The sequence below is a fragment of the Haemaphysalis longicornis genome, unplaced genomic scaffold (genome assembly GCF_048455015.1).
Source record: "Haemaphysalis longicornis isolate Haplotype H1 unplaced genomic scaffold, Haemaphysalis longicornis Haplotype H1 scaffold_7, whole genome shotgun sequence".
Lineage (NCBI taxonomy): Eukaryota > Metazoa > Arthropoda > Arachnida > Ixodida > Ixodidae > Haemaphysalis > Haemaphysalis longicornis.
Genome location: NW_027526422.1, coordinates 77,229,391 through 77,243,447, shown reverse-complemented (window position 1 = coordinate 77,243,447; position 14,057 = coordinate 77,229,391). Strand labels below are relative to the sequence as shown.

General features: G+C 46.1%; 1 protein-coding gene across 1 annotated transcript; it reads left to right on the top strand.

Moving 5' to 3' along the window:
* Window positions 1-51: 51 nt before the first annotated feature.
* Window positions 52-13,515, top strand: LOC144146005 (atlastin-2-like). The gene is made up of 8 exons (XM_077677905.1): window positions 52-259; window positions 338-556; window positions 4,688-4,852; window positions 4,911-4,967; window positions 5,026-5,091; window positions 7,748-7,897; window positions 10,583-10,864; window positions 13,293-13,515. The coding sequence occupies exons 1-8, from the start codon at window positions 86-88 to the stop codon at window positions 13,497-13,499; spliced, it is 1,320 nt and encodes a 439-aa protein (XP_077534031.1). The 5' UTR covers window positions 52-85; the 3' UTR covers window positions 13,500-13,515.
* The last annotated feature ends 542 nt before the right edge of the window (window positions 13,516-14,057 follow it).

Genomic DNA, 14,057 nt, shown 5'->3' with positions numbered 1-14,057 from the left:
ATCCAATCGACAATGGCGGCAGCCTTCTGAATGCCTGACCCCGCAGGTGACGAGGTCGGGTGGTCAGCAACTCGCTGTGTTGTTCATGTACACTGATGGGGCCTGCGATGCCATCTCCACCGTCGGAGACAGCGCCAGACTATTCGCCCTCAGCACAATGACCAGCTCGCTGCAGGTCTACAACCTCTCGGAAACCATAACAGAGGAGGATATCAAGCACCTACAGTTTCTCACAGACTACGAAATTCTGATGCAGCAGGTGTGTGCGGGACTCGGTGATGGCGGGAATCTTGTTTGAGGGACCCGAAAGGATATGTTTTAATCCATGCTCTCGCAGGACCGGAGTGATGTACCCCTGCAGGAGCTTCTCTTCCTGGTGAGAGACTGGAGTGAGCAGCAGAACGCTGAGTACGGTGCGGAAGGCGGCCGGGGCTTTCTCCACACGCGGTTGCGGATTTTGGACGGGCAGAACAAGGAATTACAGCAGCTGCGAAGGTTCATCACGTCCTGCTTCACTACGATTCGCTGCTTCCTCATGCCACACCCGGGTTCCAAGGTATGCCCTGTGGAGCTGTTGTACGACAGTCCTTGATGAACACAGGAAGGGCAACAGATATTCCGACATTGGAGAACGGTCCAGATCAGCGGAAGTGGCAAGGTTGCCTAGCGGTTACACTGTACAGAACGTACACGCGGGATAGATATCTCGGCCGTGGTGGCCTGTTTTATAATTTAGAATAAAACAGAATCTAGCGTATGTGAAAAACATTTCTCTGGAGTTTCAGACCCCCACATATTTAAATAATTCGCATGCCTGCTCTCCTGCGCACCTAAAAGCCCTGGAGTAGCCTCAGTGCAATAAATCCCGACTTTAACAAAAGAACGGCACAGAATATTGACTCATTATCTCTAGTTGAGAATATTGAGTTTTGTTTGATAATTCCGGAGGTAGATTGACTAAACAAAAGCTTTTATGCCGAATATTTCTTGTTTCTAAGATAATATTTTTAAACCAAGTTTGTTCGTAAAATTACAAAGTACAGCATTTCCAAAAGATAGTTACATTTAGAGCAAATAAGTAGTCTGCAACCACCACCGAACTTCATTACAGACACATGTACCATACTTTCGTGCTGAGGCAAACAGTTTGTCCTGCTCTTTATCTTTCCGCCCATTCAACGCCTACAAATAGTAATAATAGGCCTAGAGCACAGTCGGACAAAAAGTAACAAAATGACTTTCTAAATTTTATCGTTAAGCCTACGTGGTGAACGTCCATTGTTATTTTTAGGCATTGTAAACATACCGGCTAAAAAGCTGCGCATCATATGCAAATGATGCGTTTCCCGGTGATAAATGAGGCATTTTAAGATTCCTCGATGCAATTCTTGTAAAATCCGAGATTTCCGCCTTATGTTGTGCTAGCGCCTCATATCACCAAATATTAAACGTGGCCGTTACAAGCAGTGACAACACAAATGGTCCCTAAATGGCTACCGCTTTCGAAAAAGTAAAAAAAAGACACATTTTCGTTCACGTGACATTTCAACCCAGGTTTTTTGAGCAGCCACTGAGTTCGTTAAAACGGCGTTAAGTCGGCATCCTGCCAGAATGGGAAAGAGCGCTGCCACGGTGCATGTCAATTGGTGCATATGTGTCGTGACACAATTGCAATTGATAACGAGTAAACAGGTAAAAAGAGCTCAGTTCATAGTTCATACAAGTGATTCATTTCAATATTGACAGGAAAACAAAGATAGGATAAGGTGATTAAGAACACTTAAATTGAATAATATTTCATTAGTGAATAATAGTAAGGAATATACAGGTACGGTTCAGGTGGAATAATGTAGGTTACTGTATGAATTAAGATGCAATAATGTGGATGAATTCGGATTAAGCTGGATAATAGATTAAGTGAATACGGTGAAATAAGGTAAAATAAACTTCAACAAGAATCTATGCAGAAGGTGAAATGGAGCGCCTGCTGGGTCGACGTGTGAACGTGTTTATAAAAAGCAGCTTTCGCAACCTATGTAGGCTTTCCCCTTGGAAACTCAGAAGAAAACTTAAGTGCCCGATAATTTTTCCCTCAAACGTTCCGTCTATGGTCGGCCTGTTCAATGCGCTACGATACCTTTTTAAAGACGGTAGTCTTGCTTGGGTTACTTAAACGCATTAATTTCGGTCTGTCTGTAAGTCTGTCTGTCTGTCACTCGATTCAGCCACCCGGCCAAAGTGAAACACAAGCTCCGCAATAGCCTTATATACCCACAGCCAAATTTAAACGACCAAGTCAGGCGGCGATGTTCATACTTGTCAACATTGTGGAACAAGAACAAAACATTAAGCAAATATCAGGCCGCGGAAATCACTACGTTCGTGATATTTGCTGAGCCCCTTCATTAAAGGGACACTGAAGTGAATTTGTCAAGCTCCCGTTTTTGCTTGCACTGCGTAGACTGGCTCAAATTAGCACACTTTTCATCGTTTATCCGGTTGACAAATCGGTAATTATTTTACAAAGCGCGAAAGAAGAAAAACTACCATGCGCGGTTTGCGGCGGCCGCACCAACTAAGGCTGTGACGTTGAGAGGAGGGGCGCCGTGATTGGACGATGCCCAAGGTTAGCAATCACACAAGTTTCGGTTTCGGTTCTGTAAAACATAACCAATGGCTTTGTTGGATTGGCATTCTCAATATCTCAGTAATCATCGTACCGCGCTTCTGCCATGTTGTCGGCTGTAAAATGCACAAGATAAGCCTCCCAGGACGGCTTGTAGTCGTAGCATTCACTAGCCGAGACCTACGCAGTGCATGAACGCCCTCCGCGTACCCGCAGACGCCCAAATGTCATGCGCTTTTCCCCCATATTTGGAGCTTGCCTCCCTCATGCCTGTATCGTAAAAAGCGTGTTCGCACAAGGCCAAGGGTCTGTTCATTCTGGCCTGTGCCCACTGCCTGCAAGCAGTCGGTGCTTATGGCAACAGCACGCCAACGAGAACTCGCTAGCGCGCCAGTGCCAGCCTGCGCGCGTTTTGTGAACTAGTTCGTGTAGCCATGAACGTCGCGGCCCCAAAAAAGGTGAACTCAATATAGAAAACATCGGCGGAAAACAAAAAAGTTAACTTACAAAAAAAAAAAAAGCACGTACCCGCGGGGATTCGAACTCGTGACTCGCAAAACATTTGGGGTGGATTCCTAGCGCCCCAGACTGCTAGGCCACGGAGCGGGACGGGAAAGCCTTGCTAATATAGGGTATATATTGTACAACCAGTTTACACTTTTATTTAGTTTTGGCATTTCAAGCCGGTTAGGTGACTATTTGTTGTACTGCGATCGTGCAGTAATCGTCGCCCGAGTTTCCACAGTAGCTCACGTCTAGCAATTGCATTTCGTAGACGGAAAAGCGTTCGCAGATGCGTAGTCGTGCTGCTGACCGCTGTGCTTGTTCGCCCAGCGCAAAAAAGTGCTTCCCGCGCCCTAGTTTTACGCTGTACGGTAAAAATATCAGTTGATTTTATTTGCTTAGTACCTATATTGACTTCGCTGACTCTTCTCCCGCCTTCAAGAGGCCTTATATTTTCCTACTGGCGTACCAGTCAGCGAAGCGTCGCATGTGCAGCGCTTGTGTGAAGCGACCTTGACTTGGAACTAGATACAGTGTACAAACAAACCAAGTAAAGAAAGGCACATTGTTCCATTCACAAACGTGTCCTGGCTTCGTTTCAACTAAGCGAACGAATTGCGACCAAGCAATTTTTTTTTAACCTCCTTGATTGCGACGACCCGCCGGCGGCCGGCGGACGAAACGCTGGGCCGACTGACTCTGTCGGCCGGGGAGCCGTGCAGTAGCGCAGCCGTGGCGCAGCCAATTGCCAGCTCATCCCCTCCTGACGTCACACGAAAACGCCACAGAAAATGGGCGAGCGTAAAGAGAGGAGGACAGCATTTTCGAATTAGTTTTTCTACTAAATAAAATCGCGTAAACGCGCCTAGAGTGGTCGAAACATGGCCTGGGGACCCCGGACAACAATTTGCGCTAGTAATCCCGCAATGTTTACATATCACTTCAGTGTCCCTTTAAAATTTCATGGATACTTGTTTTTTGCAAATGAAATACATCCACTTCAGAAGATTATTTACTCGGTCGCCTTCAATAGCTCGCGCCGTTATAGCTTCGAGCGGCAACTTATGAAGTTAAACGGCAACAGTAACGAAATGTTCCACAAGATAGGTTTCACGTCCCGCTTGAAACGCACGTGGAGTAAGGCAACGTAATTCTATAAACGTGTAACTATGGCACCTCGATTGACGCGCGTCTCCGTCGTACGGCAGCGCTGGCATCGAGGCACCCGACTTGGGGCAGTGGAACACGGTAAATTTAAATTGACTTGAGCCAAACCTCTAGCGTGTTTATCTTTACAAGAGCCTGACCGCAGAGGAAAAGCATAGAGGTGAGCGGGATAGCACGCAGGAAGGTATTTACTTGGCAGGGACGCCAGAAGACCATCGTGTTTTGTCGACATTTGCAACGAAGTGCCGCAGATATGCGGCCCATTTTTTGAGGTTATTGACTTCGCTTCGGAAATGGGGCTTTGTTAATAATAATTAGCGTTGAAGCATCAAACTCCAAAAGAGTATGCAGACCTACAGGTGTCACTGATGTAACTCGGTAACCTCGCAGGTGGCCAACACATCGTCGTTTGACGGCCCGCTCTCGGACATCGAAGGAAACTTCAAGGAGCAACTACATGAGCTGGTGTCTTCTCTACTGGGACCAGACAAGCTTTTAGTGAAGAGAATTAATGGGAAGGAGATATCTTGCCAAGAGTTAATGGCCTATTTCCAGGTGTTAAGCACGGCACCCACTGAAAAAGACATACCTCCCTGAGCTCTACTCGTTGCAGGCGTACGTTAAGGCATTCAAGGAGCACAAACTACTGGAATCCAAGTCCACGCATGAGGTTGGTATTGGGGTTTTCTCACAATTGGCGCAAAGCTACTTGGCCTAAAACCTTACAGGCAACGGCGGAATTGAAGATCCTGGTTGCTGTAGCTAGCTCCAATTATACTATCGCCATGGAGAACGTAAGTGGTCATGTCATTGAATTTACTACATTTTGGTCAACTTTATTTTAGCAACACATTTTATCTCAATATGGTTGTGTCTAAAACTGGCAGAAGGCGCGTGGCAGCGTGCTTGCTTCCGTGTGTTTTGTTCTAACTGTAGTAGCAGTTGCGGCGATAATAAGCCATATTTGGTGCTCATTTTATTGGTCAAGCGCTCAGGCATACCACTTCTAGGTTCAAATACGCTTCCTTGATTCTTGTTATAATGCGATTTCTGCACAAAAATTGAACTCACTCAAGTGAAGTTGAACATTACGTAATGCGAACCATGCATGGTTAGGTAGTGGGGTGGCCTAACGACGTATCGGGCAGAGTCTTTGCAGAACCTGCGCCTGCTGAAGAAACAACACGAGGCATTTAACGCATCGTATTTCGAGTTCTTTCCCGTGAATGTACCGCTGCCGCCCAGATTACCGCAGTTCGTGGCCGCTCCGGCAACGAACTGATCATTCGCTCGCTGATACGCTGCTCTATAATGGCATCATCTTGCGGTACTAAAGGCCATAGTATGTCTCGGGCTACTTGAACGCAAACTTCTGGGTTGGTATGTAGGTTTCTCGGCCATTCTGTCCATTTTTCGATAGCGCCGCCCGTCCAAAATTTAAAAAGTAGTTGAACGAGACGTTTATATATCAAAAACACTTTCAGACTAGCAAATCTGGTTGCAATTTTTGTACTTGTCAACATTGTTCACAAAAATTTCTCCCACCTCCCCTCGCGGGAACCACTGTGTAGATGCGACGCATAGGGTGTTCCGTTGTTGTTTCCATTAGGTTGATTCTCCCATCGCGTGAAACGTGCCGTGAACCCCCTGCCGCGGCTATGACGCAACGTTACGCGGCTATGACGCAACACAATCAAACAGAATCCACTTTAATTTAATCCAATCCAAATCCAATCCAATCCAATCCAAATCCGAGCCAAGCCAATCCAATCCAATCCAATGCCCCTCGCGAGAGAGTGTTCGCTGTCGGAGAGGAGAGGGGGTGAGCGGCGGATAGCGCAGCTGGCGCGGCGAGGAGAATGGGGGAGGGGCGGACAACGCCGACGACGACGCCGGAGGGACAAGGCGTGTGAATCAGATGCTCTGCATCTAAAAATGCTTATAAACTGCGGAGCGCTCGTGAGCGCGTGCCTCATGCTGAGTCGTGTGTGATGGAGGAAGACAATCATCCAGCTGTGGTGGCTCGTACAGCGGCGAGGCTTAAACAACGCCGTGAGGTGTAAAAAGATGAATCAGCAGTGTATTCATTGCAAACATGTCTGTATATCACTGCGAAACCACACCACCTCCACACATCGTCAATGGGCCTAGCCAGGCCAGTGAAGTTTTTGCTATCAACTGTGGTTAACCAAAGCTGAACCACAGCAATTTTTAGCCCCAGCATTGGCGGAACAACAAGAAAGGCCCTGAAAGGGCGCTGAAGCTGTTCATTATGTTATGCAATAAAAGATTATAAATTGTTTTAGCAAAACACTGCGTGCATATTGTTGAACGGTGGGTGGTCTGAATATCCTTTTTGAATTTCTGTACTATGTGACCCTTACCTCAGGCATAGGATTGGCTGCTTTGAAGCCAAGTTTAAATTTTGAAGGCATGTAACGCACCAACCTGTGTCCCTTGCTCTGCAATTGAAGTGATGTGAACACATTTTATACATACTTACGAGCTAACCAAGTTTTGAAATGTTTATTTATTTCTCGGAAAACATGTACATCGAGCCTGCAACATGAATAGAACCGTAATAATCTCTTCTCACCAGGCTAGGTTTGATCTCTCTGGAGTTACAAAAAAAAGGTTGCAGCGCCCACTTCTTCGGGGCTCACTTGTTATGTCTTTCCGAAGAGGCTGCTCCTTGTCCGCCATAATTCCATTTTCGCCTCTTTGTCACCCGACAGTATATGGATTTCCCGTGCATTTTCTATTTTATAATTTATGTTATTCTAAATTCTTGTAATTTAGAGGAGAAAGACAGAGCAGTAGAACCTGCAAAAATGGTGGAACCTCCGTCTCGCGTTTTCCCCCCTGCAGTCTCGTTTTTCCCTCGTGTACCACAGCTGTGGAACGCCAAGCAATTCGCAATGGTTAGTCGACGAGTTGTCCCCGTTCTAGCAGAGTGGGGTATACTGCCCAAGGTTTGTTAACGAGGTGATTTCCCCACGTAGTAGCAATACATTGGTTAGCATATCTTGCTGAGCTGGTTGGTACATTTCTACGATAAAAAGAATGGGACGCTAAAGAGATGAAGACAAAGGACAAAGGTAGACACAGGCGCCTATATGGGTTGGTTGTATATGCATCGCGTTCGTCTGCTTAGCGTCCTATTCTTTTTGCTCAATAAAGTGGTGTCTCTTCGAGGCGGTTAAATGAATTTTAAATATTACAAAAGGCATCCTGGCCTTCCTCACCACCCTCTTCCGTTTTCCTTTAGCTCCAATAAATATTACCTACTGCTACTCCAACGTTGTTCCCGTGGTTGTTGAAACACCACCACCGCTTGCCACAGTGGTTCTTCCCTCTATTTGTAACACCCAAATTAAGCGTCAGCACCCTTTGGACGCCTTGAGGTTCTTGCCAAATCGTCACCCCCTCCTCACGCACTCTTTGTTGCAGCTGTGCGGTGGTGACCAGCCGTACCTTAGCCCCGCGGTGCTGGAGAGTCATCACCAGCGGCAGCGGGAGTTAGCTAAAAAGTGGATTTGTGACCGGCTCAAGATGCCAGGGGAGGAGGCTTCTCAGCGCTGTCTAGATGAACTCACACAGGTAGGCCGAGCAGTTCCCGCTTTCAACAGTCCATCCATTCTGCGTACCTTCCCAGAGGAGCCATGACTATTTTATAAGCGACACCAGAGTTGCACAGTCCAGAAGTTTCGCTTAGGCTGGGCCTCGTACCTTAACTGACGTTCCCGATGCCTTTACCGCCTATTAAGAAAAACCAGGCGTAATATTGATATCATTAACTTTTTAATAATAAAAAATGAAAATAGATTGCTAGCCCTAGTGGGGCTAGAATCCAAACCATCAGCACCCGAACTCAGAACTCTACCTTGAGGCCACATCGGATGAACGCGGGGATTGTTTTACCAGTTGCTTGATAGAATAATGGAAGTGTCAATAGCGAACCTCAAGATGGTACCAGCCTATACAGGAAGTCCATCACTTGCACCCACAGCGAAACGAATTCTCGCTCTGCCATGCTGGTTTACCACGTGGTCCTGCTACATAAGCGCACTCGTCTTCTGTGTCCGCATTAGTCGTGATGGTTTCTGTAAAGTTACCTAGCACTAGCACTCAATGCCGACATGTTCAACAGTGGGGTAGATGTGGCCGCTCAGGAATGAAGACGAAGGGGGTCGTGCTGTGCCTCCCAGAATAGCTGAATATCGTTCAGCTTCTTTCGTAACTTCTGGGTCTACTACCCCTTTGCAACTAGTGTAAACACGGCTTTTCTAACCCCCGTCCACCTTGTTTCAATAGTTTAACATACTGCAACAAGTATATCCGTCAGAACGTCCGTACAATAGGGGACTAAACGGGCTATAGAAATTACGTCTCTTTCACATGGTAACCACATCAGTAATGTTTTTTGTAGCCATTCGTGGAGGCTATCGTGCAGTTCGCCTTTTTTAGCCGGACACGCATAAGGCACAGTAATCTAAATATTTTCGGCCTGACACAGCACTGTGAGTTGAATTCTCACTAACCCAGGCTGCCCATCTGGTCGGAATTACACAAGAAATGCCCAAGAATATTTGTTGGAAACATACACGTTGAAGGCTTCTCAACTGCTCTGAATTAAGAGCTGCCACATTATCGCGCACACAACCGCAACGTCGTTTCGCCTATATGATACTGAACATTTTATTTTTGAGATATTTCCCTTTTGGATTCAGTGGCTGTGCAAATAAATTCGGGCACTGATGGGAGTCAATGTGCTTATAACCTCTTTTTTTCGCAAAGCGCTAGAGAAAAGCACTAGAAAAACAGGTGGGCACGGTAGAAGGAACACCAGAATATAGATTTGACGCTGCCAGTGATCATCTGTATCCTGCACATTGTACTTGTTATCTCTCTTTATTTTAAAATAACTTCTTACAGTTGGCAGCGTTGCACCGGACCAATAAGTTAAAGGGGCCACACAGACAAGATGCAAATTTGGTCAATTCGAAAGCTTTTCTGGTTAGAATAACGCCAATACCACTGTTAACGCAAACTACACCTTAATAAGTGACATAATTAGGTCCATTTAATTATGTGATATATATAATGGTCATGCGACCCAGTAGCTCATTTCCCGCACTAGAAACTATGACGCATATGGGGAGCTGTGCGATTGGCTAAGGCCGGCAAAAGAAAACCCGAGTTTTGCAGGGCTTTCCGGCTTGCAGAGGGAGATATTTCCGCTTCAATTTACTGCGTGTTATTTTTATAGCAGTAAGAGAGATGTGGTAAACAATGAAAGTTAAGATTTTACACGTAAAGAAATAAGCACCTGTCCCCATTGGTGTTGGTACTGCGGGCACTATGCTTGTTATCGCTGCGCAGCAGTTCGTGCTTTGGGGTTGTCTCGCACGACACTGGCCAATTGGCGTATACAACATTGTCTTACGGGAACCTGTTTGTCGAGCCTACACAATGTTTCAGGAAACGCTCACCGTCAACCGCAACAAAAACAAGCCAGGCGCAACCAAGGTCAGAAACAAAACAAGTGCAGACAGCGGTCTTGTGCAGAGCCATTTGGTAGGCCGAAGGTAGACCCGGCGGTTCGCAGTTCGTTGCAGACTAAACAGCGTACCAACGTTCGCTTGACAATATCCCCTGCATACGTCATCACAGACGTCATGCAACACACGATTTAGCGGGCGAAATAAATCTTTGGCTTAAATTGCTAACTTTCTCAGCAAATGAAGCATCGTTAGCTCCGGGACAAGCGCTGGTGGCACATAAAACATCAAACCTTTCGAATAAAACAAGCTAGTATTTTTTCTGCATGGCTCCTGTAAGGTGCGATATCTAGGTTCCCAGGTCCACAACCATGTAGTCAGAGGGTACATAATTTTGAGATATACGCCTTTGTATTGGACTCACAGAGCAGTAGTCCTGCGGTTTCTGGAAATTGCTGATGAGACCATACCTCTTGTCTCCTGGCGTCGCATAACGTTTTACGCAAGGTGCTTCTTGTCACATTGCACCCCCAGGGGTATGTTTTAGATGAATGGCGCTACGGGAAGGTCGTTGGATCAGGTGAAGGTTTGCACGTGTGGAAACACGTGGCGATACTGCGAATGAGTTTCCGAAAAGTTGGCACTGCGGAACATTCCACGTCGCTTGCAGCGTCAGCGTGCTCCAGGGCGTGCTTGTGAGCGCAGTTTTTTAGGAGAGCCCGGAAGACCTGAAGCGATTGCCTTGCATCATGATATGTGAGGCTGAGCTTCTCAAATTTTTCAGGAAATTGACCAGGCGTTTCACAAGTTCGCAATGGTCAACAAGACAAAGATGACCGCGGTGATGGTCCGCACGCCGACCACTCTGTTCGTCACTCTGCTGGTCTTCTACTTTATGTCGGGCACCTTCGCCCTGATCGGTGCGGATTCATTTGCCAACTTCTGCAACCTGGTGATGTGTCTTTCTTCCATCGGCCTACTCCTATGGAGCTACGTTCGTATGAGTGGTGCTATGCCAGAAGTGGGCACCCTCATTGACAACATCGCCACCATCCTCTGGGAGAGTGTGAGTGTGTGCGAAGTTTGATGTTTACCACTTTTTGTTAAAAAAATACTTTTGTTGGGCTTCAAGAAGTACGCGTGCATGAAATGACACATAGTAATCAACAAGGACGGTGATAATCATGGCCAGCGTGACCTACTCTTTATGTCCATGGTTAGAAAATCGTACAAAAAAAACATCCAAAAGACCACGCACAAAAACAAGTGGACTGAAGCACGCACTCCTTCCAAATTATAACTTCAGAAGAGACAAATCTACGTACCAGTAATGCAAAAGAAAGATACAGAAAACTAAAACACCACCTAGTCGATTGTGTTCCAGTTTATAAATTGTGCTTCATTGCGACTATTTTCTACGAGTTAAGTGGGTCACATCGCGTGACCACGAAGAGGAGGCGAGGTCTCCTACAATTCTGTGTTTGCGTTGATAAAAGCAATTTTGTGTTGATATAGCCCGACCTATAGCGTCACTAGAAGCACTCACAGCTTCCTCATGAAGTAACATTTAAGTTCAAGCCGTGGAAAAAATATTAACTGGCCTGGCCGCCTCAACCTCATGGAAGCATATTCTAACGCAGCCCAAACGACTGAACGATTGTGGAAGAATTGTGCTGCAATATATGGGCGACTTCTTCGCTGGTTTCTTATTTCAACTTCTTTCTGTAGCTACTTCTCTTCAAAAATGAGCATCCATTACATGATTAGTCTGCTTGATTCGCGCGCAATGCTAGAAATCTACGCAACTGAAGGTTGCATTGATAAATCTCGTATATCGCGGAAATATTTGAGTTGGGGGCAGCTGTACGCCACCCCCAGCTTTAACAGTAAGTGGGTGAGGACATACGGCGGCAAATAGGTAGTTCAATTTCCACAAGGCCAAGTTGATTCGTGCATTGACGAAAAAAGCAATCGTCCCTTCATTCAAGACAAAAAAATCCGTCTGATACAGACGTTTCCGCTCTGCGCACTATGCGGTGCATTTGTAAATCTCTAGGAGTCTGACCTCTTAAATGGCCAATACACCATGCCTTTTCCTCGTGGGTCACATTTATGATCGTTTTTCCGTGACGTCGAAGCAATAGATTATTGTGTGCATTCAGCATTTCTTGAACCGTATGCTATTGTATGTGTTCTTCCAGGAACATCACTTGATGACCACATTTTGCCTTTTGACGAACCGGTCTAGCCCGTGAATGCGTAGGCAATATATTCTCGGTGTACGCATGTGAACAGTGGAGTCTCAGGCACTTGTATGATTGCACAAAATATAAAAAACTGTGGATCAACTTTACTGTTTTAGTGATCAATAGACTGAATGCGTGTCAAGACGACTCAACTTGAAAATCATTTTTTTAAAACAGGAAACTTCTCACGCGTCAAGAGCTTACCATGTTTTGTGCCCAACAAAAATGTATTAAGAAGCATTTTTCGAATGGTCACGCACAGTTGGTCAGAAAAGTGCAATAATGCAATAAATTACCTTGCTCTCGTGGATCTCTGGTACGGAGTCACGCGATTTCAACAAGATCGCAGTTCTGACTCGGGAGATATGCGGCCGTTTTTCTGGTAGCGCCAAAAAAACAAACCGTCAATTTGTAAACATTTTGCCTCATATGTGTAAGGTCTACAGGTGGTCTTAGGGTAGAATTGTTGGATTACCATGCCAAAACATTGCAAATTGCAAATTGCACATGGCCAATTTTTTACATACTTCGCTTGCTGTACGTTCTCTCCATTTAGGTAAGCTTGAGAACGTAGCCAGCAGATTGCTAATTGCTTTGAGGGCGTACGCATAAACGGTTGTGGGTCTTCGGCAGATGGGCCGGCCATTTGTTGCTCGCAAAACATCGAGTGGGTAACCTACTGAAACCAGAAATAACTGCAGCAGCGCCCACCCAGAGTATGCTGTAGACTCCACCAGGTCGAACGCTGAGCGTATCAAATGTTCCGTGTTGTCTTTGTCAAACGCACATGCAGCGACGTTTGTGCCAGGGTCTTTCCTGTCAAGGCAAATGCACATGATTAGTGCACATCCCTTCACGCGTGCAGTGGAGGAGGGGGTAGCAGGCTTTGCGCGCTCAGTGTTATACAAAAGCTTTTGCATGGCGACAAAATGAAACGCACAGGGTGCGTTCTGCCACGTGGCGCAACATCACGCTAGCATTACCATGCTAGAGCGAAATTAGCCTTTAGCGAGCACCAAAGTATGTTCTTACTGAGTCATGCATCTTTGCATTTTATACATGTAATTTAATTCAGAGTAGTTTGCTTTATACTTTGCTAACTTGCTTCTTTTTTACGGTAAGGTGTGATAGACACATTGCTGTGTGCCGTATTCATGGTACCTCTTTGATGCCTATAACTGATTGGTGAGCCTTTTAATTCTGCCTGAGTAATCTTGGATGGGGGGGTGCACTTTGCCTCCTTTGCAGGCGCTCATGCTCTCGATCCTGTACAAGACTTTCATGGAGGCTCGTTCCCAAAGGACGCCAAAGAGTACAGTTACAAGTAGAGGCCGGTGGGCACGCCGAAATCGCCGGATCAAGACCAACGTAACAGCCAATGCTGAAAATTCCCACCCTAGTGTCCTGTCATGTATCCTGTCTTTTTCATTTCGTACAACACTAGCAAAAGAATAAAAGATACAACCTACAACCCTTTTGTCTTTCTTGTACTCCGCTAGGCTCCGACAAGTTCTGACAGTACAAAATAAGCTCATAAGTCTTTGCTTTGGTCTTATGCACCTTGCCGGAGCAGGAATTCAAATTCGACCAAATCAGTTTGATATTGCTAAACTCTCAGTATGGGTTCTTAACCTATTGAAGATCATTTATCAAGCCAACGTCTCCCTCTCACCAAAAAAACCGGCGGGCATGGCCCACCTGGAAAGCCTCCACATCCCACGTCAACCCACTGCCTCCCAGCCCTTTCCTGATCACTGGAGAAGCGATGTTTTAATTCAACCCTTGCCAAAAAACACTCACCCTGACCTTCACCCCAGCCGGTGAAAATGGTGAAGCCAAGTGCATGAGTACATCTATAAAAATGCGTACAGACGTCTCCAATAGGGATGCTAGCATACCTATACCATAGGACAGCATGAAGAAGCCGTAGCCAAAACCAAAACCACCCTCGTCCTTGTGCATCAATCAAGAGCTCGTCCTCCGGGGTTCCCGAAGAGTTCACCATTGCCTTAG

Coding starts and splice junctions, on each gene's coding strand:
- LOC144146005 (XM_077677905.1), top strand. CDS start 86: ATGTACACTGATGGGGCCTGCGATGCCATCTCCACCGTCGGAGACAGC. Junction 260..337: donor ACGAAATTCTGATGCAGCAG/GTGTGTGCGGGA, acceptor ATGCTCTCGCAG/GACCGGAGTGATGTACCCCT. Junction 557..4,687: donor TGCCACACCCGGGTTCCAAG/GTATGCCCTGTG, acceptor GTAACCTCGCAG/GTGGCCAACACATCGTCGTT.